Source organism: Microcebus murinus, chromosome 1 (genome assembly GCF_040939455.1).
Source record: "Microcebus murinus isolate Inina chromosome 1, M.murinus_Inina_mat1.0, whole genome shotgun sequence".
Taxonomy (NCBI): Eukaryota; Metazoa; Chordata; class Mammalia; order Primates; family Cheirogaleidae; genus Microcebus; species Microcebus murinus.
Window position 1 is genome coordinate 149,992,596 of NC_134104.1, and position 27,219 is coordinate 150,019,814.

The 27,219-nt window shown below is 53.1% G+C and overlaps 1 protein-coding gene across 1 annotated transcript in view; it reads left to right on the plus strand.

Annotated features, from left to right (window-relative positions):
- Positions 1-26,990, plus strand: part of SLC6A20 (solute carrier family 6 member 20) — a 36,434-nt gene extending 9,444 nt beyond the window's left edge. The window contains exons 2-11 of the mRNA XM_012770319.3: positions 2,765-2,905; positions 4,579-4,670; positions 8,538-8,765; positions 11,529-11,639; positions 12,227-12,468; positions 13,619-13,781; positions 18,680-18,884; positions 20,635-20,794; positions 23,346-23,511; positions 24,577-26,990. Of these exons, the coding sequence (XP_012625773.2) occupies positions 2,765-2,905; positions 4,579-4,670; positions 8,538-8,765; positions 11,529-11,639; positions 12,227-12,468; positions 13,619-13,781; positions 18,680-18,884; positions 20,635-20,794; positions 23,346-23,511; positions 24,577-24,726 (1,658 nt within the window). The 3' untranslated portion in view covers positions 24,727-26,990. The remainder of the gene's footprint in view (positions 1-2,764; positions 2,906-4,578; positions 4,671-8,537; positions 8,766-11,528; positions 11,640-12,226; positions 12,469-13,618; positions 13,782-18,679; positions 18,885-20,634; positions 20,795-23,345; positions 23,512-24,576) is intronic.
- Positions 26,991-27,219: the final 229 nt, after the last annotated feature.

Consider the following 27,219-nt stretch of genomic DNA (forward strand, 5'->3'; position numbering starts at 1 on the left):
TTTGAAAAATTCATTGCAGAGCAAATTCATCTGGATTGTTTGAATGTTTGGAGAGCAATGACAGAAATTATTGCTGGATAGGGCTAAAGTGCCCTCATGCTCCGTCCTCAGCACCAGGCCTTGGATTCCCACCCTACCCAAAGGCACGAGGCAGTCACGCAGGTCCTGTCAAAGGGACAGTCATCCACAAAGACCTTTCCATCTTTGTGTGGTTACAGTTTAACACCTTAAATGAAAATGAGATTATTTTATAACCACTGAGGGTTTGAATGTTACTCCAAACCCTCAGTGTGTGAACACGACCTTTATTGTCAAATATTTAATGAGTAAGAACCACTGGCGACCTCTAAAACTCCCTTGATGTGGACAGGGTCGTGGGGAGGTGCTGAGACACGTTCCGCAGGGCAGGAAGCAGCCTGGCCTAGAGGGTCTTCCTAGCGGAGTGCAGGAAGGAGAGGGTAGGATTTGTTCCAGGCCCCCACGCCCAGCCTGGTGGCGTGGGACTCGCTGTCCTGTGCACGCAGCTCGTGTCTTGCTCACCATAGTGTAGCCACGGTGGCTCTGCTTGCCCTTTGTTCCAGCCATTCTTCTTCTGGGACTTGTATCCTGAGGAAATAGCCAAGCAAGTGGGCGAAACAGGGTTCCACGGCTTTGTTTAAGACGGCAGAGAACTGCAAGCAACCCGAGTGTCCAACAGTGGATTGAATGCACTCTGGGCTCACTTTCAGAGCGGAATGCTATGTAGCTATTTAAGGGGTGATGCAAAGGTCCGTCCTGTGCTCAGGAGAGTGGAATACCATAGCGTGAGAAATATGGGTTACAGGACAGCACATTTGTGCAATGGAGGCATTTTTGGTGAATATTAGATGTTTATGTAAGCATATATGTTTTGCTGTCGACTTTAACACCTGAGGAGCCAGTTCTGTCTGTAACCATCCTCTAATACTTGCAACTGTAGTGTCTGGGTTTGATTTGACTTTTTTTTTCTTTTTTGAGACAAAGTCTCACTATGTCACCTGGGCTAGAGTGCCATGGCATCAGCCTAGCTCACAGCAACCTCAAACTCCTGGACTCACGCCATCCTCCTGCCTCAGCCTCCCCGAGTGCTGGGACTACAGGCATGTGTCACTATGCCTGGCTAATTTTTTCTAATTTTAGTAGAGACAGGGTCTCACTCTTGCTGTGGCTGGTCTCAAACTCCTGACCTCAAGTGATCCTCCCGCCTCGGCCTCCCAGAGAGCTAGGGTTACAGGCGTGAGCCACCGTGCCCGGCCTGGGTTTGGTTTTAGTCACAAGTCCTCCCCCCTTTTCCCACTGGACATTCTGTCAGGTCCACTGCCAAGGAGCCAGCAGCTGAGGGAAGGATGGGCAAGGGGCTTCCACCAGGGGAAGAGGGCCCACAGGAGAAGCAGCAGGTCAGCTTCTGTGGGGCGGGTGTGGGGTCCCTGCCACAGCTGCCTGCCTCCGCCCGTATGTCTGGCAGTGGGGAGGGCTTCCTTAGCTCCATGCACTCTCCCTGGCTCCCCGCCGTCACCAAGGGCACTTGTCTGCAGGTGGTTCCTTGGGTGCCAGTGGGTTTGAGATTTTTATTAGTCATAGTTCCCTTGGTCAAAATGGAAATTTAAGCTGAAGGCCCCTGGGTAAATCAGACCCACATAGAGGTGCTACTCGAAAGGAGAAGGTGCCCTGGAGCTCTGTCTATTGGGGACCTTATTGCCTCCCAAAATATATACTCGAAGCCCCTGATTCATCTCAGAAGATGTCAGGCCTGCGGGAATACCGGGGGCCCTGGACCATTATGAGACAGCTGAAGTTCCTCTGCCCACGTGGTCCCTCAAGGGCAGGGAGCGGGGTTGCTACTCTCGCAGCCCACACCCATACTCAGGGCCTGGCCCAGAGTAAGTGCTTAGGAAATGGCTCTTTCATATGCTGCCTCACATGGGGACACCATCAGGGCTGTGCACAAAGCCCAAAGGACGTGCGTAGAGGTGGGCAGCTGAATGGACAGGTTCAGGTGTGATGTTCAAAATATTTAATGACTCAGTGGTCCTGGCCATGGCCAACCATGAGTTGCTGAAATAGAAGATGGAATGGGGGTTTTCGCAGAGGCTGGGGCAGCATGGGCATTGAGGAAGGCACTCAAGGAGCTCGGGGCAGTGGCAGTCTACCACCCAGGGTGGACATATTTAAAGTTTTAACAACTGACATGGCTGTATGTCATCCATGGATGAATGGACAGACAGATGGATGAATAGAAAGATAAAAAGATAGAAGAATGGATGGATGGATGGCAAGAAGGAAGGATAGATGGATGGATGGATGGAGGGATGGAGGGATAAGATGGATGGATGTAAGGATGGAGAAATGGATGTATAGGAAGGAGGATGGATGGATGATGGACGATGGTTGGAAAGATGGAAGCAAAATGGATGGATGAATGGCAGGAAAGAAGGATGGATGGAGAGAGGCAGAGATAAGATGGATGGATGTAAGGATGGAGAAATGGATGTATAGGAAGAAGGATGGATGGATGAATGATGGATCAAAGATGGAAGCAAAATGGATGGATGAATGGTAGACAGTTGGATGAGAGGAATGGTAGAGGGATGGATGTGTGGAAAGGCAGAAGAATGTACAGGAGGAAAGGTAGGAGGATGCAAAGTGGAAATCAGGATGGATGGAAGGGCATTTGCGCGGTGGTTGGGTGGGTGGCAGGGGAAAGCCCATCGGTAAAGGCCTGGCTCTCAGCTCTGCATGCCCACAGGTAGTTTCCTCATCCCCTACCTCATCATGCTCGTCGTGGAGGGGATGCCACTCCTGTACATGGAACTGGCGGTGGGGCAGCGTATGCGGCAGGGCAGCATCGGCGCCTGGAGGACCATCAGCCCCTACCTCGGCGGTGTCGGTAGGTGGGGCCCCCTCCAGTCCCCTCCCACCCAGCGACCCCCCCTTCCCCGCACTATATCCTAGGCAGCCTGGTGGGGTGCGGGGAGCCCATCAGCAAAGCTGCGGGATCAAGGGGCAAGCATGAAGCCAGAGAGAGCCCTTGCCTGGGGAGGACACATGTCCCAGGAGGGGTGCCATAGAATGTGGGGTGAGGGGGGCTGGGTCTCTCGAGTCAGGGCGCTGAGACAGGAAGGATGCATGCCCCTGGGGAGCTGATGCCACATTGCCTCTCTTCGCTGGACTTCGGCTTGGTCATCTGTAAAGGAGAAATAGCTGCAACTCCAAGTCCCAGCTAACAACCATTCTGGAAACTCACATAACCGCGCCCTGCCAATTAACAGCTCTCTCTCTCTCTCTCTTTTTTTTTCTTTTTTTGAGACAGAGTCTTGCTTTGTTGCCCAGGCTACAGTGAGTGCTGTGGCGTCAGCCTAGCTCACAGCAACCTCAAACTCCGGGCTCAAGCAATCCTCCTGCCTCAGCCTCCCAAGTAGCTGGGACTACAGGCACATGCCACCAGGCCCGGCTAATTTTTTCTATATATTTTTAGTTAGCCAATTAATTTCTTTCTATTTGTAGTAGAGATGGGGTCTCGCTCTTGCTCAGGCTGGTTTTGAACTCCTGAACTTGAGCGATCCGCCCGCCTCGGCCTCCCAGAGAGCTAGGATTACAGGCGTGAGCCACTGCGCCCGGCCAACACCTCTCTTTTAACGTGTCCAGTGGCCTCATAAATCGTTTCCAAGCCCAAACTGCCTCCCCATCTTGAATAGCTATTAATTTTTAACACGGCAGCGTGTGGTTTTACAGTCTGCCTGAATAAGCAACCGCGGGGGACTCCTCAGAGGCAGCGTTTGCCATGTGGTAGGAAAGATACCAGATGCCTGTGCCCGTCGCAGAGGTGCCATGCTGGCAAGTGCTTAACAACCGGCTCTCAGAGTGGGGCAGAGGAGAGGGAAGCCTGGATTGTAGACAGCGGTGGTGTAAACACGCCCACCGTGGGCAGTTGCAAACTACGAAGAGATGTCCCGGCGTGTGGGCTGTCGCTTGAGGGCTGGTGTGGGCCGGCTCCATTCATGGAGGCCTGACCCCATCAGGGGCCACCGCAACCTCGCCAGTCCTCAGCCCCTCCCCCCCCACCCCTGCGCCCTGCTGCCTCAGGGCAGGATTGGGCCCAAGTGACTCAACCACAGGTGAGCCAAGGAGGGAGCCGCTGTCTGTCTGGCAGGAGGGCAGCGGTGACAAAGAGCTTCTCCTACGAGCTGTGGATCCTGGTTCCGACCCTTACCAGCTGGGTGGTTGGGGCGAGCTCTGTGCCTCAGTCTTCTCCCCTGTGAAATGGGGACACTGCCGATGTAAGGACCAAAGGCACGTGAAGTACTAGCTTAGCGCGGTAGTTACTTCCCCGGCACTTAGATCTCAAAACAGCGTCAGCAGCCTCATGTCCCGGAAGATGAGAGAAAGGCTGGGGAAAAGAGAGAACCCTTATGAGGTGGGTGGTCACGTTTACTCATGCACACCTGGTGAAGGGAGGTCTCGCTGTCCCCTGGGAGCACACGCTGGCCGGGGCCACCGCCCCCTCGCCCAGGCGGGGCGGGAAGGGGCCGCTCCTCAGCGCCGCCCTCTGCTTCCTCGCAGGGGTCGCCAGCGTGCTGGTCTCCTTCTTCCTCTCCATGTACTACAACGTCATCAACGCCTGGGCCTTCTGGTACCTCTTCCACTCCTTCCAGGTGAGCGGGGCTGGGGCGGGAAAGGGACAGCAAATCAGGGCCACCTGCCGGTGGAGGGGAGGAGTTCAGGGCGACAGCCTCAGGGGAGCCAGTGGTATGAGGGGCTGGGGTAGGCCTGCCGCAGGGCCCCTCGCTCTGTGGGCCAGATCGTGCCGGTATGTGTGTGTGTAAGCGTATGTAAGCGTGTGTAAGCGTGTGCGTGCACATTTCTGGGCAGCAGGTCCACGCCTTTCATTGCGTTCTCTCTGAAAGATGTGGCCCCCCAAATATTAAGAACCACTGCATGGCGGGCACGGAGGAGATCTTCGGGGAGACTGCGAGAACGGCCTCCACCTGCCCAGCAGGATGGTGCAGACGCCTCCTCCTCCTGCCACTGCCCCGCTGCCTGCAAGGTCACCAGTCCTCCAGGTTTCTGAGTCCAGGCTGAGTCCCTCCTCTTCCTGCAGACCCCACAGTTCTCCTAGAAGGACCGTTGTCACCCTGTAACACAACAGGGGCTATTCCCAAAGACAAACATTTTAAACCATGCATTGCTGATTGTAGCCATGGCTACTACTTGTAGAAAATGTGGAAGGGGCTGGAAATTGTAGAGAAGGAAGAGAGACCCCCAATTCCACACCGAAAGCCGGTGTTGTATCCAGGACAAGAGGAACTTTCCTCTCCCCCGCCCACGCTCCTTTCTCTTCCCGGCTCCTGCCTCTCCACTCTCAGGGCCCATCCTTCCCCCACTCGCCTTCCGGGAGCCACTCCCTCCTGGCTCCTTCCCAGGTGGGAAAAAATGAGGTGACACAAGCTAACCAGGCCACTGCTTTATCTTTTGCCCCTGGGCCATGACCTGTCCCCAAGGTCCAAAAGCAAGGCAGGGCTGGCTGTGGACTATGGACTGACCCCCATTTGCCTCTGGCGTGCTTGGGTATCGCACAGCCTTGACTCTTTGGGCCCTAAGGAACGCTTGGGCGAATGCCTCCAGTAATCCTGACTTGGCATCTACACTTGGAAGGTGCTACATCCACACCCTTTTCTGGCTTCCCAGTGAGCCCCACCCAAGTTGCCCTCTTGCACACATCCCTGGCGGAAGGATTCTCTCCTCTGAGCTTAGCTGCATGGAACTCCCTAGCGTTCTACGAAGACTGGCCACAACGCTGCCTCTCCCCAGCCTTCTGGGTAGAAATGGGGTGGCCCTTCTTACTCTAAAGCCTGGGGACTGTTTCCCCTCCTCTGAGCTTGGCGGTCAAGCCTGGTTGGGCAGGTTGTGGACTGCACAATGGCATCACCAATTGAGGGCTTGCCATATATACTGTAGGCATTGTAGATTTTATACTTATTAAGACAAGTTTTGAAAGATGGAAGCAATGTGTCTTGTCTTAACAAGATCATAGTAATTTGAACATCTCCCAAATGTGAAAATAAAGCACCTCAAGGAAGGAGCACCTTTATCTGATCCTCGGGAGTGTGAGGGCCAACAACTCCTGAAAATTACTTGATTATTCATTGATTCCATCTTTCACAGGTCTGTAGACTTCTCCCTGAGTCCCTCTGCTTTGAAGGGTAGAGGGCAGTAATACCAGTGGCAGACAGTCACTTGGACTTGCTCTGGGCCAGACACAGTGCCCAGCACTTTCAGATGTTCACTGCTATAAGCATCACGACCACCCCGTGAGGCTGGGTGTACCGAGGACCTGAGCAGAGGGGACTTAGGCAGCTTGTGGCTGTGGGATCAGACCCAGGCACCTGGCCCTGGAGTCTGTGCTCCTGCCCAGCCCACTCCCAGGCCAAGCTTTCCAGCCTCTTGCCGGGCCCTTCCCAGCAGGAGCACCTGGGCTGTCACACATGCAGACGCACCTGCTGATTCGGAGGAGGGTGAGGGAGAACGGCCTGGGAATTGGTCCATTAACAAGCTCTTCTGTATTCTAAAGCTTCTTCGCCTTGGCAGCACACCCAGGGGGAGCTTTAGAAAATCTGATGCCCAGACCCCACCCCAAACACAAAGTCAGAGTCCCTGGAGGTGCAGCCTGGGTGATTCTGTTGTGTAGCTGGCGCTGGGAACCAGGCCAGGCTGGGCTGGCATCAGCAGGTAGTTCAGTGAGTGAGTGAGCCCAGGTCAGTCCTGCACGGGCTGCAAATGGCCCAAGGGGTGTCAGCCGGGGCAGCTCCACTGGGCACAGGTCTATAAGGGTCCCTCTCACCTAACTGGGATTTAGTGGTGGCTGCCACTGGGCACCTAAGTTCTCTCCACGTGGCCTCTCTGTCCATGCACCCTCATCATTTGGGAGGCTATAGCTCACATGTCTCCACGGGACAGCTGGCTTCCCAGAGGGTGAGAAGGCAGCTGTAGGGCTCTGGAGACCTGGGCCAGGAAGCCACACAGCCTCTCTTCACTGTGTTCTGGTGGTCAGCGCATGTCACAGGCCAGCCCAGACTCACTCCCTCTGCATGGGAGAAACTGCACGTGCACATGGGGAGGGGACACATTATTGGTGGCCAGCTTTGGACACAATCTGAGTCAAAGCCAGAAACCTGCTGTCACTTTCCAACAAGGAAGGGTGGCCCTGGCACAGCCGAGGTCTCACCCCACAGAGAGGCAGTCCCGAGCACTGTGCAGGTGTGCTGAGCTGGGCCCCAGCTGCTCACAGGTAGGGTGGCCATGACCCATCAGGTAGTGCCACTGGGCCTCAGTTCTGTTTCCTGAGAGATAAGGGATTGGGCACCGTGGTGTGGTCAGACTTCTTGCTTCTGCAGTGGAGCTCTTCTGTCTAATGCCATCTGAGCTTGTAGAACCCAGACACGTGCCAAACTGATCCATGTGGGGCTGGTCTTGGCACAGCAGCACTGGGGCCTCCATCCCCCAAGTCAGAATTAATTTTAATTTTCCTCCCCCACTTCCCTCCCCCTAGCCTAGCACTGCTATTGAGCACTTGGCCTTGGGTCATGTTGTACATGTGCCTTGGAGGCTCCTTTGCTCTTATGGGACAGAGAACCCAGTTGAAAGCAGGCAGGGGCCTCACTGGCTTTACCTGCTGAGTCCAGGGGTCGAACTCGGATGGAGTCACCAGCACCAGGTTCTCTGGCTCAGCTGGGCAAGATGGCTTCAGGGAATGAGCTTCATCTCCTTCCAACTCCCAGCCCAGTGTCCGTCAGAGGAAATGCCAGTCTCCACTGGCAGTTACTGAGGGCTGTACCCAAGCCCTAGTCATCCCCGGACTGGCTGGGAACTTGTGGAAATAAACAAAGCCCACCCCACTGAGAACAGGCTGAGGCGATGTGTTCAGTGCTCGCCATGGCGAGGGAGGGCCACCATCCCTTGTGCCCCGCAGAGGCTCTGAGGCTTCTCAGTGGTGATGGGGACAGCTCCAGGTGTGTCCTGCTCGGAGGCTGCTGGCAGGGGAAGCCGTGAGTGGCTCATGAGTAGTGGGACATCCGATGTGATTGGGTAGGGGGTATATTTAGTTTTCTCTGGTGTGTCCTGAGTTGGCAAGAAACAGGGACTCTATCGGGCATTGGCCAGGTCCTGACCATTGGCGGCCAACACTGCAGAGGCTGTGGTTTGCGCTCCCGGGCTGGTTGCTGCAGACATTGTCGGTCAGAGTTCTGTTGTCCTATCTGGTCTGGCCATTGTCCCCTCGAGACTGTCTCTTAGACCCACCGCAGAGTTCAGTAGTCCATGGCAAGCCCCTGTAGAATTGCAATGAGAGTAGACCCCCCCAAACTCTCTGACTCCCCGTCTGCCTTCAGGGGCTCCAGCCGCCTGCCCTTTGGGGACCAGCGCCCTTGTCTTGCAAGAGCCTCCTGGCAGGGCCACCCCCATCACCACCACCCGACTTTGGGCCTCAGCCCTCACTTCCGTGCGATGTCTGTTTTGGTCCCCAGAACCCCCTGCCGTGGTCTGTCTGTCCCCTGAACGGCAACCGCACGGGCTACGACGCGGAGTGCGAGGCGGCCTCCTCCACGCAGTACTTCTGGTACAGGAAGACGCTCAACATCTCGCCGTCCATCCAGGAGAGCGGGGCCGTGCAGTGGGAGCCGGCACTGTGCCTCATCCTGGCCTGGCTCGTGGTGTACCTGTGCATCCTGCGGGGCACCGAGTCCACCGGCAAGGTGGGGCCAAGGGCACGGGGCGGGGGGAGGGTGTGGGGCGCTGTGGCTGGGGGGGGCAAGCAGCCCCCTCGGTCTCGGGCCCTGGCAGTGCCAAGGGGGGACCTTCTGCAGTCGGGGGCCAGAAGCTGTGCTGGGGCAGAGGGCTCAGCCAGTGCTGCCAGCACAAATCACCTACCAGGTGACCCTCACGATGGCCAGAGGTGCTTGAAGTTGCAACTCTCAATCCCGAAACGAGGGCTTTCTCACTAAAGAAGAGCGTTTCTGTACCAGCTGGTCGCAAATCCCTGCCAGGCAAGCAGCCAGCCAGTGGGTTTCCCTTGTTTAAGCCTTTGAATGACCGCGCACGGCCCCACCCGCTCCCGCCAGCTGAGCGCTGGGAGGGTAGAAGCTCGCCAGGTGACTCTGTGCAGGTGACTCAGTGCAGCTCAGCTCGGTTTGAGACCTTTGCTCGAGCTGCTTCCAACGTGGATCTGCCGGGCCAAGCTTCGTAACCCTTTTCTTCTTGGTGCGTCCTCGGGTTCCTGTTCCCACTTGGGCTGGCGTATTTCTTTAACTCTAGCCTGTCCACGCAGAAGGCTTGCTGTGAGTGTTCCCAGCACCGGCCACCTGACTCCAGCTTGAGCAGATGCCCGGCCACCCAGCGTGCCCTGTCTCCTACAGTCACTGCTCCTACAGTTCCCCCGTGACCTGGGCACCCCACACCGTCTCATTCCAGCAACAGCCCTTCATGGTAGATTTCATGGTCCCACTCACCTGAGGCTAGACGGGCAAAGTGACCTGCTTCACGTCACGGCTAGTGAGGAAAGAACAGGGCAGGGCGCAGCGTCACCCCAAGACTCCCCACTGTCTTGGTTCGGTGAGCCACCTCCTGTGTGCTCTCTGCACACCTTTTGTGACTTCATCAACCCCAGCTTTTCCTTGCCAAAAGCCCTAAGAGTCCACCTGTCCTCACACTTTTGACTACCTGAGTTGCCACCATGTCTTTCTTGAGGCATTAGACCAGAAATACCCACGGTATTCCAGACACCAAGTGACAACCCCAGCATCAAGCCCAGTGGGACATTTTATTTTGGTTTCCCAGACCCCGTGACGCCCAGCATCTTAGCCCCAAGAGCATCCCACGCCATGGCTGAGCTGAGGGACCAGTGAACATGGGGACTCTTTCCTGGGACAGCTTAGAACCTGCAGCAACTGGCTCTGTCACATCGTAAGAGCTTAGCCGACACTTCCATGCTCATAAAAAATGCTTTTGTGATTTATCTTTGCCAGATTATTACGAGCAGGATCCAAAGTATCTGAGGGTAACATGTGCAATTTTAGAGATTTAACGAGATAATTCCTTTTCCTGACCACTTACAAATGTGTTACATGAGACCCTGTCATGCCATGAAAGCTTATTTATCTCACCTGTTCCTACGGTCCCCGTCCTCTGCTTCAGCCCCTTCCTCTAGGAGTGCCCCAACAGCTCTGTGACAAGGGAGCAATCTCGCCAGGGGCTGTGTGCCATTTCCTGGCCTCCTCTGTTGCAGTCTCCTTTCTTTCCTCCCGGAATTTCTCTGGAGGGTCAGACATGGTTTCTTGCCATAGGTTAGCCTGGACCACGTGTCCCGCAATCCTGCCTACTTGACTGGGGGGAAGTGAGGCACCCCGGCCGGGACTCCAGAGGGCTTACCTGGGGACAGGAGGGAATTCCAGGAACTTGCCCCGAGTGCCTGCCAAGTGCCCACTGCTGTGCACAGTGGCCACCCCTCCTCCCCTCGGCCCTTGCCCCTCAGGTCGCCGGCCAGGTGCCCTGTTTGCTCCGTTATCCACCTCCATCTCGTGCCTGGCTGGTTTCCTTATAATCAGGGGTGGATTTATGACCCTTCTCAAGTTACAGCACCTCAGAGTGTTGTAACTCTGAGGTGAGAGGGCACAGAGTGCCAGGGTGGTGGCCTTAGGGATTCAAGGGAGGGTGGGGCCATGCCTCAGCAGTCCATGGAGGGCCTAGGGTAATTCCAGCCTTTCTGGACACAGGTCCCCAGCTGCTTGTGTCCCCAGGAGAACACAAACGTTGAGGGAACACACACAGAGAGCAATCTTGCAAAATATTTCTTTGCTTTACATATGAGAAAATTCCGGTCCTGGGTGGGCATACATGCACATGAAGGCCTCTCTTCTAAGGCTTTGTAAAAGTTATAATGACCCAGAGCCTGACAGTCTGCTGCCAAGGCTACCACGGAAACCGAAGATAAAACACCATTGAACTTGTGCGTGTCAGCGGGGAAAGATTTGGCTGACAAAAAAAGTCACTTGTTTGCAGGTATCTGCGCTTCCTGCTTTGCTTAGGCCACTAGGAAGCTCAGAAACTGGGTAGAAACTCACGCCCTGTTCTGTGGGCTACTGGTTTCTTTGGGTTCTGGATTGCCCACATTTTCTCTTCAGACTGATTTCTTTATCTAGCAATTTAAAATGTTAATGTGACTGATTCATTTTTGTGGGCACCCTCAAATTCCTTCTGGAATAAGGTGGAGTGGAAGGAGGGGTGAGGGCAGAGGCTTGGGGCCTGCTTTGCCTCTTCTCTACTGAACGAGAGACCTCCTGGTGGTCACAGATGTGGGCGCCACAACCCACAGCGCTTTCTCCAGCGCCAGCTCAGAACCTGTGTGGGCCCGAGAATCCCTCTGCCTTCTCCAGCTGCTGGCCGCTGGCTGGTGCAGCCTGAATAGCCCAGGCATGGGCCGGTCGCTCCAGGAGACTGATGCTGCCCTCTGGCGCCCCCAGGTGGTGTATTTCACCGCGTTGCTGCCCTACTGCGTGCTCATCATCTACCTGGGCCGGGGCCTCACGCTCCACGGAGCCACCAATGGCCTGATATACATGTTCACTCCCAAGGTACGAGCTGGGGGGTAGGAGCTTTTGGGATGGGGTGGGATGAGGGGAGGACAGAGAGTGGGCAGGGAGGCTGGTGTGAGCCCACCAGGCTGTGGCAGGGGCTGTGGATTACCTGTGGGCCCTGGATCACCCCCTTACCCAGGCAGTCCCCACTCCCGGCTGATGCTGGGGCATGAAGTCTCTTCCAGCCCCTCCTCCCCATCCTCGCTGCCCTGAACTGACTGCCGCCCCGGCCTCACCCCCGGCCCCTCCCAGACTGCGGAGGGAACTCTCTGCCCTGGCCATGTCACTGGCCTGCCCAGGCCACCCCGTGCAGCCCTCTCCCTGCAGGGGTTTCCACGCACCCCGCCTGCCACCCACCCCCAGCCCACCTCTGAACGCCCAGCCCCGCGCCTGCCCGCCTGCTCATGCATTAGGGGCTTGGCGCCTCTTGGAACTATGCCGCGTCGTGCACTGTTGGGGTGCGGGGTTCGGTGAGCCAGGCGCGGTGGGGGTGTGTGGTGAGGCCGCCCATGTCTCCCCTCTCTGGGCCGCCCTCCCTATGGGACCCCGCCCAGGCTCCTCAGCCCTGTCCCTGCCGGCTCCAGGTGGAGCAGCTGGCCAACCCGCGGACCTGGATCAACGCGGCCACCCAGATCTTCTTCTCGCTCGGCCTGGGCTTCGGCAGCCTCATCGCCTTCGCCAGCTACAACGAGCCCTCCAACGACTGCCAGAAGCACGCCATCATCGTGTCCCTCATCAACAGCGCCACCTCCATATTCGCCAGCATCGTGACCTTCTCCATCTATGGCTTCAAGGCCACCTTCAACTATGAAAACTGCTTGAACAAGTAAGCCTGGGCTGGCCCGCTGGCCCAGGCGCCCCGGGGCTCTGCGCTGAAGGGGCGCCGGGGAAGAGGCGGGTGCCCAGCAGGCAAGGGCTGGCCCGGGCCACCAGTTTGAGATTCCCCGGCGCAGGGCTCAGACTCGGGCTCCCCCGCAGGGAGGAGGGCACTGGGGCCATTCGAAGCACTCAGATGACGGGGGCCCTTAGTTTCTCTTTCCCCATCTCCCCTACCGAAAAAGAGCCCAAGAGCTCCGTAGCTGAGCCACAGAGATTACGGAATTCACTTTCTGTGGCCCTTTACCCAGAACACAAAACACGATCCAGAAGCTACGGCTGTCCAATTTGGTGGTCACTAAGCCGCAAGTGGCTATTTACAAATTTGAATTTAGGGCCGGGTGCGGTGGTTCACACCTGTAATCCTAGCACTCTGGGAGACTGAGGCCGGAGGATTGCTCGAGGTCAGGAGTTCGAAACCAGCCCAAGCAAGAGCGAGACCCCGTCTCTACTATAAATAGAAAGAAATTAATCGGCCAACTAATATATATATATATACAAAATTAGCTGGGCATGGTGGCGCATGCCTGTAGTCCCAGCTACTCGGGAGGCTGAGGCAGGAGGATCGCTTGAGCCCAGGAGTGTGAGGTTGCTGTGAGCTAGGCTGACGCCACGGCACTCACTCTAGCCTGGGCAACAAAGCGAGACTCTGTCTCAAAAACCAAAACAAAACAAAACAAAAAACAAATTTGAATTTAAATTAATGTAACTTATTTATCTTTAAATAAACATACATCTTACTCCAAGTCAGTTCCTCAGTTGCACTAGCCTCATTCAAGTGCTTAGTCACCACATGTGGCCAGTGGGTACCAAAAAGGGACAGCCCAAATGTAGAACATTTCCATCATCACAGAAAGTTCCGATGGATTATGCCGGTGCAGAGGTTAAAACGGCCCAGCTGCGTCTGGTTCTTGCTGTCGTCACTGTTCGTATCTCAGGCATCTTCAAAACCGTTCAAAATGACCCTGTCCTTTAAAAAGGTCACCAAGCAGCAGATTCCCTTTCCGGACATGGTCAGGAAAGGAGAGAGGCTGGCGGGAGGCTTCGGTGACGGCAGTCTTTCTGGTCAGTGAGGGTCGGTCCGATGGTCTGCTCTGCAGGATGATTCTGCTGCTCACCAATTCTTTTGACCTTGAAGACGGCTTTTTGACAGCCAGCAACCTGGAGCAGGTGAAGGACCACCTAGCGTCTGCCTACCCAAGCAAATACAGTGAGGTGCTCCCATACATTAAAAACTGCAGCTTGGAATCGGAGCTAGACACGGTAAGGCACACTGGTGAGGTCGCGGGCTTGCTTCCCTCCATGCACTCGTAGGGACTTTGGAGGGCTGCCACCTGGGCCACACGCACGGCCTGTGGGCATCCAGGAAGGTGCATTCGCCCCGTGCCTCTGAGGACAGTGACTTCACCACCACGCTCCCCAGGTGCTGCTTGGGAGTCCTGGTTATTATGAAGTCTCTTTAGATTCTCTGTGTCCTTTCTTGCTTTCCCTTTTCTCTTTTTCAGCTGTAAAAACACAGGAAAGTACAGAGAATAAACATAACAAATACCCATATATCCACCACTCAGAATGAACAATTATAAACACTTTGTCATTTTGAGTCCAGATTTCTTTTTTTTTTTTTTTATGTAAAAGCAAAGAACATTTCAGGGACAAAGTTTAAGTTCCCTTTATTACTGGCCCCAAGTTTTCCCTACTCACCAGAGGCAAGAGCCTTCATTTTGGCGTTTTTCTTGCCCATATATGTATTCTCAAATGATATCATTGTTTTGTTGGCAGTATTTACATGGACATAAGTGACCCCAGATGATATTTTTCTCATTTAACATTTTGAGATCTGTCCCTAATAATACATGTGGAATCCCATTCATTCATTTTAGGTGCCACATTTTATTCTATCACACGAATATACAATTTATTTATCCATTTCCTTACTAACAGAAATTTGCTACTAAAATCATCCTTATTTATATATTACATAATTATCTCTGCTATACTGGGACCTTTATTTTTTCACATTAATTTTAGATCAATTTGACAAGTGTCACTTGGGAAAAAATCCTCTAGGGAATTTTTATTAGATTTGCATTGATTTTATAGTGTAATTTGGGAAGAATTAGTATCTTCTGAGTTGTAACTTCTGATTCAGTAACGTGCTTTCTCTCATTCACTCTGATCTTTTTTTATATTCTTCAACTAATTTTCTCCATGAATATCTTGGCACATTGTTTATTAGATTTATATTACCTTTTTTTTTTTTTTTGCTATTGTGAATTGTGTCTTTTTTCCCCTCATTTCTATCATTGCTTATTTTTGTTGCAAAAAAAAAAAAAAAAAAGCTAAGGTTATTGTATGTTGATCTTGTATCTAGCAACCTTGATAAATTCTCCTATTAATTCTCATATTTGTCTATACATTTGCTTCGGTTTTCTATGAAAGCTATCATATCACCTGCAGATAGAATTTTGTATTTTTCTTTTCAATGCTTGTATCTTCTTTTTTCTCATCGTATTTACTAGGACTTCTAGCACATGAAAGTGAAAGTGATAGGGCATATTTGTCTAATTCTTTTTTTGAGACAGAGTCTCACTTTGTTGCCCAGGCTACAGTGAGTGCTGTGTCGTCAGCCTAGCTCACAGCAACCTCAAACTCCTGGGCTCAAGTGATCCTCCTGCCTCAGCCTCCCAAGTAGCTGGGACTACAGGCATGTGCCACCATGCCCGGCTAATTTTTTGTATATATATTAGTTGGCCAATTAATTTCTTTCTATTTATAGTAGAGACGGGGTCTTGCTCTTGCTCAGGTTGGTTTTGAACTCCTGAGCTCAAACGATCCGGCCACCTCAGCCTCCCAGAGAGCTAGGATTACAGGCGTGAGCCACCGCGCCCGGCCTTGTCTAATTCTTATATTTAATGTAAATACTTCTAGAGAATGCTCTTAGAGAATAGTTTTCAAGGACAGGAAATAGGGAGGGCCTGTGGCTCTGGGTGCCAGCAAGCCACTTTGGAGGTTGGTGTTCTGGGTTGATTGGCTGTGTTTCTGGCAGTTTGTTTCCTGGGTGGAGCTATTCTATGTCATTTAGTGGGGGAAGCAACATTTTGTTTCTCCTGGTTGTTCAACCCCAGCTTCATGCTTACACTGGCCGGTGGCATGAGCCCTCTCTCTGGGAAGGCATCAGCCCCCAGTCCCTAACCCCCAGCCTTCAAGGCCTAGATCCTGTTCAGATGACCCATGAGACCTTTTGGCTTCAGCGCCTGTTCAGTGCTCTCACTCCCAGTTTGCTTTTTGGTTTTGGAACTTGGGAGTTTTCCTCACTTACTTTGGAGTTTGGTTCCACGTCCAAGAATTATGTGGTTGGTTATTGATTTATTTAGACCTTTCTTTTCCCCTGTTGTGTTTGTTCTATTTCTTCCTCTTCTTTTCTTTCTTTTTTTTTTTTCCTTTCCTGATTCCACTTTATTCTCTGCTATTTGGAATTTGGACACTTGATGTCACTTCTTGAAATTTTCCTACACACTTAACAAAGTCTAAAGTCAGACAATGTCTTAACTTCCCTCCCAAACAGCACAAGGACTTTAGAACACTTTTATCTCATCTCTCCTGTTTTAAATGATTGCTGTCTAGGTCTGTCTTTTTAAACCTATAAATTGGACACTATTGCTATTTTATACAGTGTTTACATTTACCTACCTGTTTGCCATTTTATTTGTTCACCATTCCTTCTTGCATCCCAGCCACCTTCAAGGGTTTTTCCCCCTGAAATACTTTTTCTTAGAATAGCTTTCTCAGGTTTGGTTTGTATATCGATGTCTGTATTTGGTCCCCATTTTTAAGAGATATTTTTTCTCTGTTTAGAAAATTCCAGGTTAACAGTTATTTTCTCTCTCTTCAACACTTTTAAGATATTTTGCCTTGTGATTCTGGCTCCCACTGTTGCTGTTGAAATTTTCTTTCATTCTTTATAAGTGGTTCTTTCTAATTTCTCTCACAATCTCTGTCTTTGTCTCTTTGTCTTTGGCCTCTGCAGTCTAGGTGTGAATGGATTTTTATTCATCCAATGTAGGCTTGGGTGAGGTTGAACTTCCTGGATCTATGGGTCCATATTCCTTATCAGTTTTGGAAAATTCATACCTATTATCTCTTTTTGGTTTTTTTTTTTTTAGACCTTTGCTCGCTTTGTTGCCCAGGTTAGAGTGAGTGCCGTGGCGTCAGCCTAGCTCACAGCAACCTCAAACTCCTGGGCTCAAGCGATCCTCCTGTCTCAGTCTCCCAAGTAGCTGGGACTACAGGCATGCGCCACTATGCCTGGCTAATTTTTTCTATATATATTAGTTGGCCAATTAATTTCTTTTGATTTATAGTAGAGACGGGGTCTCGCTGTTGCTCAGGCTGGTTTCGAACTCCTGACCTCGAGCAACCTCCGGCCTCAGCCTCCCAGAGTGCTAGGATTACAGGCGTGAGCCACCACGCCCAGCCCTATTATCTCTTAATCATTGCCCCTCCTTCTCTCGTTATTCTCCTTTTAGAACTTCATTTAGACCTCAGTTAGACCTTTTCATGCTATCCTGCAGGTCTCTAGCCTCTCTTTTATTTTTCACATCTTATTATCCTTTTTTGGTTGTTTCATTTTTGATTCATTCCTGGATATATCTTTCAGTCCCTAATTCTCTTTTCAACTGCATCTAATCTGATATTTAACTGTCAGCTGAGCCTTTTCATTCAATAACTACATTTTTTATTTTTAGACACTACTATTTTTTTCAAATTTACTTGTCCCTCCCAGTAGTTTCTTGTTACACGTTTATTTTTGTATAATAAATTTATCTTTTGTTTCCTTAAATACTTCGTATACTACTGTTCCAGGAGTGGCCATAGATAGGAGAATGGGAGCAATCCACCTTAGTGGAGAGGAGTATTTTATCACTGACACAGTTTAGGATTGCTGGCTCATGAGAATAACAAAAAGCATATCAATTTGTAGCAAGTTTCACTATTTTTTAAAATTCTGTACAAGTGATCACCCCGTTATTGTCTGTATCTAAGGCCAACTGTTCTCACTATGCCCCTAAGCAATTAGTATGCCATTGAGCTGACCCTATATTTTTGTATTAGTCAGCTCAGGCTGCCATAACAAAATACCATAAACTGGGTGGCTGAAACAACAGAAATTGATTTCTCCCAGTTCTGGAGGCTGATAAGTCCAAGATCAAGGTCCAGCAGGGTGTGGTTTCTGGTGAGGACCTGCTTCCTTGCTCTCGGACCGCTGTCTTCTCACTGTGTTTTCACATGATGGAGGGAGAGTTTTCTCCCTCTCTTCCTCTTCCTATAAGACCACAGTCCCATCAGACTGGGGCCCCACCTTTATGACTGCATTTAACTATAATTACCTCCTAAAGATCTTATCTCCAGATACAGTCACACTGGGGATTAGGGTTTCAACATAGGAAATTTTTGTGGACACAATTCAGTCCACGGCAATTCTGAATCTGGCAGTCTAACATGTGCCACCTTGGAGGGTGAGGTGTTCTAAATCTTCTTATTCTTGCTGGCTCTTCACTCACAGTGATGTCTCTTCTTCTGGGTTAGTAAATCCCTGTTTGTGAGCTCATTGCTTAATCTTAGTCTCTGGGAGTCCTGTGGGTCTAAACTGGAGAGCCTTCCCCCAGGGAGAGTTTGCTTTTGCTGCTCCTTCTGCTGGTAGCCTGGGAGCACCCCCAACACTTGACCCTTCTTGACTCCCTTGGGGAGTTTGTCTTTAAGGTTCAGGGCTCACTTTCCAGCAACCCTGCCCCCTTGCTTCCCTCCTCAGTTCCCAGGTCTCAGAACACCTAGTCAGTCATGACATTGGAAGCAGAAATTATCCAGACATTGGTTTATTATATTTTATCCAGAATTTATGTAAGTTGGGGAAGGAGAAGAGGACCCAGTGCTCCAGGCAGACTGAAAGTTCTGCGCATGCTTTGCACGTGTGAACTCCTGGCCGCTCCTGTTCCCATGCAGCCCGCTGAGCCCTAGGGCTGGTCCGCACATGGAGGCTGCAGCCTCAGAATGTGGCAGCCCGTGGCTAGTTCCAGGGTCACCCAAGCCGCTTAGCACCGGGTGTGTTTAAGGAGACCGTAAGTTCTTTGTGTGGGTAACTGGTGTCTTCTCGCCACGGGCAGGCCGTCCAGGGCACTGGCCTGGCTTTCATTGTCTACAGCGAGGCCATTAAGAACATGGAGGTGTCCCAGCTGTGGTCAGTGCTCTACTTTTTCATGCTGCTGATGCTGGGCATTGGGAGCATGCTGGGGAACACGGCGGCCATCCTCACCCCTCTGACTGACAGCAAGGTCATTTCCAGCCACCTGCCCAAGGAGGTCATCTCAGGTCAGTGGGCAGCCGGCAGAGGAGGCGGGGGCCGGGGAGGGCTGGGATCGGGGGTGAGCAGGGGGTGAGTTTCCTCCAGGGCCACCTGCCGGTGGATGTGGCCACAGAGGGCTGCACAACCTCACCGCAGCCCTGCCATGCCTTCTCGGAATCCGGGGACTCGGGCCGTGTCACTCACCCTGTGCCTTTTGTTGTCCACACCGCAAGGAGGCGAAGTGGCCACTCCAACCTTGGAAAGGGCCCAACTCCCCAACCTGGCACTCAAAGCCCTCCAGGATAGAAACTGCTTTTGTTTTTGTTTGTTTTAACTGAAGTATGACCATTATGATGTGTGCATTTCTTGAGTACAAATGCAATGAGTTTTATGTATGTATGTATTCTCCCAAGTAGCCAGACCTAGGTCAAGAGATGAAACATCCCATAGCCCACAGAGCTCCTGCACCCCCCTCCCAAGCCATCTGCACTTTCGGGGGTCTCCTCTATTTTGATTTCTACATTTTATGGCTTTTTTCCTATTCTTGAACTTCATATAAATGGAACCATATAGCACATACTCTTTGTGTCTGCTGTCTTTACTCAGAATCTGTCTGTGAGGTCCACTCATGTTGTTGCAAGCAGCAATTGTCTGTCCCTTTTTCTGCCTGTGTAATAATCCATGGTGAAAGCACATACCACAGTTTCTTTATCCATTCTGCTGCTGTTGGGCATTGAGGTTGTTAAGGAATGAACTGACTTTTCCAAACATCTCTGGTGGCTTCACTCCACCACCCTTCTGGTCCTCTATTGAGGACCCTGTGGCCAACCCCCTCTGCCTTTGATGACATTATGCCTTTACATCCAGGACAAATCAAACCCAGCTCCCATCCCATCTCCTTCGAGTCCCAACTACCCCACTTGGAGCTTCCCAGCCCCGACTTCTCCAGCATCTGCTATACTTAGTTAGCATTCCTCCTTGGACCCAATCTCTGCAGCCAACACTCCGTGTGCCTGTACCCCGCGGGCCGGCACATAACCTCTTTCTCCTCGTGTGTCCCCGTCAGCATGGCAGTGGGGCTCGGTGGCTGCCAGTGTGCGGTATGGGGGGTGGAAGGGCAGATGAGAGCTTTAGCTTCACACACTTCAGGGGGTGCCCAAGGGAGGAAGCCAAAGGACACTGGGACAAAAACCCGGGTCCAAAGTCCTGGGTGTGAATCCTGCCACTGATGTGCTCGGGGACGTTGAGGGCATTACTTGACATCTCCAAGCCTCAACTTCCCCATCTGTGCAAGGGGCCTAATGATCTGGCTCACGGCAAGTGCCTGGCATGTAGGAGGATCTGCGTGAACATTAGCTTCCTCCTGAGGAAGTCCTGGCGGGGCAGGTCGTACTCAAGCTTCCTCCCCCGATTCACATGAGCTCTGGGGCTGAGTGGTTGGGTTAGGTGGTGTCCCCAGACCCACAGCCTGGGTGGATTCCCGGGATAGCTGTGCCCACCACTTCTGCTTTCCCACTGAGCTCAGGCCCCCGCCCCTGCAGGGCAGCTCAGTGAGTTAGCATCTGTGACCCCTGCTGGCACGACTTGGGGCTCCTCTGTGCCCCCCAACGCCCACAGCATACAGACCGGCCACGCCATGACCGCCCTTCCAAGCCCTGTGGATGAACCAGTTGGCCGGAGTCCCCTTAGGGGCCTGTGGCTCCCGCCACCCTGCAGAGCGCTGGGGACCTGGCGGGGAGCCTCAGGCAGGTCAGCCCTCGGTCTCACGGCCCCCAGGTCTGGTGTGCCTCATCAGCTGTGCCGTGGGCATGCTGTTCACCATGGAGGCCGGGAACTACTGGTTCGACATATTCAACGACTATGCGGCCACGCTGTCCCTGCTGCTCATCGTCCTGGTGGAGACGATCGCCGTGTGCTACGTGTACGGGCTCAGGAGGTGAGGAGGCCCCGGCCCGCAGCACAGGGCCGCAGCCCGCGGGAGGAGCATTCGGCTGTCACTGTGCAGCCCCTTCTTTAGGCTCCGTGTCGTCGTTCAAATCTTCTTCTTTGCCCTCGGCTCTCAGCTAATTCTCTGCCTCGCTTCCCCCTCCCTTCGCCTCCAGCCAGCTTCCTCTGTCTCCGTCGTCTCCCATGCTTTCTCTGTGTGCCCCACGCGGGCTGTTTGCGGTTGACCCTGCGGGACTGCTGGGGCAGGAGTCAAGCCTCCAGGCACCAGATGCCCTGACCATCAGCCAACAGCGGTAGCTTTCCAGAACCGCGCCCCAAATCCACCTGATAACGGAGACAATCTGGCAAATTTGATATGTAGTCGGCCGGGTTCAGAATCCCGGTGCGCAGCACAGCCCTGGGATGTGTCAGTTCCCTCGGGGTGACAGAAGGTGCGGCTGGGCGGGAACCACCGGCCTAGAGCTGCCCCCAAACTCTGCGCGCGCCAGCAGTGCGGGGGGCTGGGGAAGCCAGACCGCCTCACACCCAGAGGCTCTGATGAGGCAGGTCGGGGAGGGCCAAGAATCTGCCAGTTCCCGGGCGAGCCTGGGGCCCACACTTTGAGAACCACTGGCGGAGAGAGTGAGCACGGCCAGTGTGGCCCCAGAGCAGCGGCTGCAGGGGGCGGGGTAGGGCAGAATCTCAGGCCACCAGTCCTGCTGCGTCTGGCACTGGCGTCAACAACACGCCCAGGTGTCCGTCCGTGGCTCATCTCGGTGTGGGCAGCGCTGCTCAGATGGGAGCCTGGGCTTGGGGGAAGGGTGGCGGGCGAGGGGAGGGTGGGGCATGCCCAGGTGTTCCCCACAGTCTTCCCAGTCTTTTCTGAGCCTCCAGGCTGGCTTGGGTGTGGGGGGACGGAGTGAGGACACTCTAGGAGGCAGGTGTTCCTCGAGCAGCGTTTCCCGCTGTGTCCCTGAATAAGCTGTACTAAGGGACCTCCCAGGATCAATTAATTTTAGGGCATCAGCCACACGAGATCAATGTCTTTCCTGTAGGACTCCTCAGAGACAGTTGTGGGTCTCAAAGAGGGGCCCGTAATTTGCAGCACTTTTGGAATTTACTTGGTCGAGGAAGGGCTTGTAATGCCCCCCTCGCCTCCCCCCTCCCCCAGCGACTCACATTTTGAGGACACTCGTGTCAGGGTGACCAACTTCCCCGGTTTCCCCAGCCCTGAAGGGTTTCTTGGGACGTGGAACTTTCAGTTCTAAAACCAGGAAGACCCCTGATAAAGGGGGACAACTCGGTCCCCTAGGCAACGCTAGTCTGGGGGGAAAGAGATCTGTCCCAAGAGAGGGCGAGTGTCTCGGGATGAGGAGAGAAGGCTGGGAGAGAGGAGTGAATCCTGGGGCCCAGGGAGGGCCCTGGAGAGGGGGTACACATCCATCAAAAAGGGTAGGTGGGAAGTGACAGGGGTGCAGGGGAAACATCCAGTCCCCGATAATGTACAAACCGCCTCCAGGTGGCCCTGCAGGGTCCTTCAGCTTGCTTTGGGAGACACTGCCATCTAGTGGCCACTGGCCACAGCGTCCTGCCTGCTTCTCTGCATCTGGCTCTTCCCAGTTTTCTCTGCAGGAAACAGAGACAGGCGGGCGGAGGGGTGGTGATGGGACAACAGGACCCCGACACTTTCTGACCCGTGTAGTTTGAAAGCCCCGGGCTCTCACGCTGGGTAGGGGAGCCTTCACAGCCCAGAGCCCGGAGTCCCGCTACGTCAGCGGCAGCAAGGCCCCGGTGGTGGTCTCTACGCAGCCTTGCACGGGACCCAGGACAGGTTAATAGGTGCCAGGGAGCAAGGGGGCTGTGGCTGTGGCTACAGCTGGTGTCACACCCCATCGCACACCAGCCCCTCCTGCCACCGCTGCCTGTCCAGCCGTGGAGAGCAGGTGTAAAGGCTCTGGCCTGGAGGCAGGAGGCCAATGCAGGGTCTGGGCCTGCACTGCCTCTAGCTAGTGCCCTCAGGCAGGTGGCACGTCACACCCCCAGGCCAGGGGTCTGAGGTTTGGCGCTCCCACAGTGCCAGAAAACCTGCTGTGGTTGCAGGGGACAAAGAAACTCTACTCCGTGGGTGTTTCTCTCAGGCAGCGGGGTCGCTGATAGTGGGTGGCGGGGGAGCGAAGCTATCCTGGGACCATTGACGCTAAGAACTGGCCTGACATGAGGGTATTTTGTAAAAAAAAAAAAAAAAAAGAACTGGCCTGACAGATGTCCCCGTTTCCCACCCGTGCCGCCCTTCTGGCCTACGCTGGTAGCCCTCACCTGAAGGCTGGCACCAGGAAGTTGTCCTCTGATGTCCACCTATCTGGCTGTCCCCTGTCAGCCCTCTCCGGCAGCCTCCTCCCTTACCCCCTCCCCTCCCCACCCCGGCACCCCTCCCCCAAGACGGTCCCAGCGGTCGTGTTCAGACATCCATGGTGCCCAGAACAGACTCCTCCTGAGCCAAGGAGGACGTGTGAGCTGGACCCCCTCACCCGCCGTGGTGTCTCTCCCTGTCTTCCAAGCAGATTTGAAAGTGACCTGAAGGCCATGACTGGCCGCGCTCTCAGCTGGTACTGGAAGGTCATGTGGGCCGGCGTGAGCCCGCTGCTCATCGTCAGCCTCTTCGCTTTCTACCTGAGCGACTACATCCTCAGCGGCACGCTGCGGTACCAAGCCTGGGACGCCTCCCAGGTATCTGCCGTCCCTGCGGGGCTGGCACCGGGCCCCCGAGGTCACTCGGGAATTTAGTTTTCTGAAACCAAGGAACGGCATCCACGGTGTGGGTGGGCTATTTGTCACAACATGGAAACATCACCAAGGTATTTTAAAAAGCACTCAGGCCGGGACAGCAGAGCTGGGCTTTGAGTTTTTACGCACGTGCTGCAGAGAGGGGAGCAAGGTGCCCTCCTGACCCTCCCGGGACCTTGGCCCTGGGAGATGGGAATGAGTCCCCTGCGAAGGCACTAGATCCTGCCTAACAGGCAGAGCCCTGAGCGGCCACCACACTGATGCAGAGCATTTCTGCCTTCACAGAAGGCTCCATTCTGGGCGGAGGATGGCCCCTGCATTTAGGTGTCCTGAAAGGTGCCTCAAGCATAGGGCCCTTGTTATTCCTGTGGCCATTCTTTTTTTTTTTTTTTTTTGAGGCAGAGGCTCACCCTGTTGCCCGGGCTAGAGTGAGTGTCGTGGCGTCAGCCTAGCTCACGGCAACCTCAAACTCCTGGGCTCAAGTGATCCTTCTGCCTCAGCCTCCCGAGTAGCTGGGACTACAGGCACGCACCACCATGCCTGGACATTTTTTTCTATATATATTATTAGTTGGCCAATTAATTTCTTTCTATTTTTAGTAGAGACGGGGTCTCGCTCTTACTCAGGCTGGTCTCAAACTCCTGACCTTGAGCGATCCGCCTGCCTCAGCCTCCCAGAGTGCTAGGATTATAGGCGTGAGCCACCGCACCTGCCCCCGGTGGCCATCCTTTGTGGGTGGTCCCAAACCACAGCTACACACACCGGTTGTTGGGCACTGTCCGTCCTTGCTTGTGGAAGAGAGAAGAAGGGTGTGGGGAGTTGGCCCTCCCCCATCCTGCATACTCGCTCCTGAGCTGCAGAGCCAGGTGGCCCCGGGGGCAAGGATGCCTGGACCTCCCATGCTTTCTGCCCACCCCACACTGCCTGGCCACCGCACCTGGGGCCTGAGGCTTGTGGGGACAGTGCTCTCAGAGGTTCTTCCTGCTGACGCTCAGTCTCTCCTTTCAGGGCCAGCTCGTGACCAAAGATTACCCCGCCTACGCACTGGCTGTCATCGGGCTGCTCGTGGCCTCCTCCACCATGTGCATCCCCCTGGGTGCCCTGGGGACTTTTATCACGCGCCACCTCAAGAGGGGAGACCCTGCCCCGGTGGCCTGAGCACTCGGCTTCCTGGCCACGCACCGTTTTACAGACACTATTAACAGGCAGAATATTTTTCACAATATTTAAGCCAGGAGTACCCTGCCTGTCAACTGCCTGAGTCTCCACAGAACAATCAGGAAGGTGTGGAGGGAGAAGACTCCCTCGGGAGGAGACACGCCCCGGGAGAAGCTGCCTTTCGTCCCTCTGCCTGCCCTGACGGCCATGCCACCGCCCCTTGTCACCAAGGGAGGCAGGTGCGAAGGCCAGTCCTGACAACAGTTGCTTTCTCGATTCTAGGACGGCATCTTAGAGTCAGGGCACATTGTGAGCTGAAATTGGACTCTAATTCTCATGGGACCAGATTTAAGCAATTTGGTGTTTTGCTGAAGAGACACTCAAAATCTTAGAGGGCGCTCACTGTGTTTTGAAGTGCTTGAGATGACATATTTGAATGTCATTTGTGCAAAATTAATTCTTTTTCTAGTCATAGTGAATACGCGATATCTGTGTCCCTCCTTCCCCCTTTAAAGTCAGTATGATTGACTGACCATAAAGAAAGATGACCTTTGTTTGCAGCCCCGAAAGCGGCTTACCTTTCTCTAATCTCTCAGTGGGCCCAGGAGCAGCCGTCTCTACAAAATTGCCCCCACTCTTGTCTGCAACCCCAAACCACAGGAGCCCGTGCGGACACCCGCCCACCGTGTGGCAGTGCCTGGGCAAAGGTATCGGACGAAAGTGGATCTCAGTTTCCCGCAGACTTACTGTTATATTTTTGACATCATGGCCAACTCTATAAAGACCACAAACATCACCCACAATCAATCTTAAATTATCCATCTGTACATAAGTTTTCTAAAATGTGTATAATTCAAACAGAGCATCCTATAACTGAGTACGCACCGTATTTATGATGTAGTACTAGCCCACCACGCCAATTTGTCTTTTTTTTTTTTTTTTCACTGCAATAAAGTAGGCCTCTAAAGTGAGAGGGTCCTTTCCTCTCACTGTAATGTAACAGCGGTTCACTGAGATCACGCGATTCAGGAGAGAATTTTGGGGTATATTCGTACAGACATCTTTGAAGACACTTAAAGGCTCACGTGGGACATCAGCCAGAGATATTTTTTTTTTGTTCATGCTGTAAACTTTGCTATGGCAAAGACAGGCATCAGAAAGGCCTCCGCTGTCTCGCGCTACCGTCTCATGAATACTTGCAGCTTCACCTCATGTCCAGTTATAAAAAGAGCATTTGACTTTCAAATGTCGGAACCAGCATTCACTTGCCACACATATTCAGTCTTCTGATTTCGCATCAGACGGTTCCTTAGCGTGGAAAGCCTCAGAGACGGAGGCTTGCCGAGTGGGCGCACTCAATGGCAAACACAGCACGGCGTCTGCTCCTGAATCCTTAAGGACCTGTCCCCTCTTCTCAACCCGCACATGTGGTCACTGTCTGGTGACACTGGGACCACCGTCTCCTGGGGTCTGTCATCAGGCAGGGTGCGTAAGCTCTGAACACCAGGTATCCTCGGGAGCGAAAAGGTACATGTCCCCCACCTCGCCAGCCATCCTTGCCACCTGGGAGCATCTAGAAGCTCAGATACCCCGGCCACACCTGGGACCAACCACCAGGCCTGCTGGCGGCAAGACCTGGGCCTCAGTGGCTCTTGAAACTCCCCAGGTGATTCCAATAAGCAGCCAAATCCGAGAGCCAGGCCCCATGGAAGAAAGAAGGAAAATGGGTAGCACATTTAGGGATGTTTACATCAAAGATGACTTTTAAGAATTTGAAGGCATTTTGAAGCATTCCCAACTATATGGAAAAGTCACTTCTACGGCATAATTTTCGCTCGTGGAAATCAGATGAACGAGGCGCCACTGTCATAGAATAATGTGCTCCAGATGAAAATGCCTCAAGTTTAAGTTTTCAGTCTGGTTTCTATGAACTTCACGAAGAGCAGCACGTTTACCAATAATCCTCTTGAGGCAGTAAATCCTGTCTCAAAATTTTTTTTTTTGCTGTTTCCTAGGCACTGCACAAAAGTGGCCATACTGACATTTGTCCACCCACCCTCCAGTAAGCTGGAGAGAAAAAGGGACAGTCCATCCAGCACACCTAACAGTCACCACAACATCACGGCCAGATCCTGGACTCTGAAAAGCTTTCTATTTTTACCAGAACTTAGCTCTAAGAAATCAAGTAGGGAACTATTTGGGTTTTTTGTTTTGTTTTGTTTTGTTAGCAATTGTCATAGTAAATAAAATCCTAAGCAAGTATATCTATAGTTTTCGTGTGTGGTGTTTTTTTTTGGGGGGGGGTGTCATTTACTGGCTGTAGTTAAGACCTCTCAACACAAGATTTTTCCCTCACTATGTAAACACATACACAAGCTAATTTTGAAAAAAATGTAAAATAAAGAAGAGGAGGGAAATCCATCCAATCTTTTTTTCCTATCACCGTCTTCCGTGTTTACCTTCTCAGGTAGCCAGTGAAGCCACACCAACATG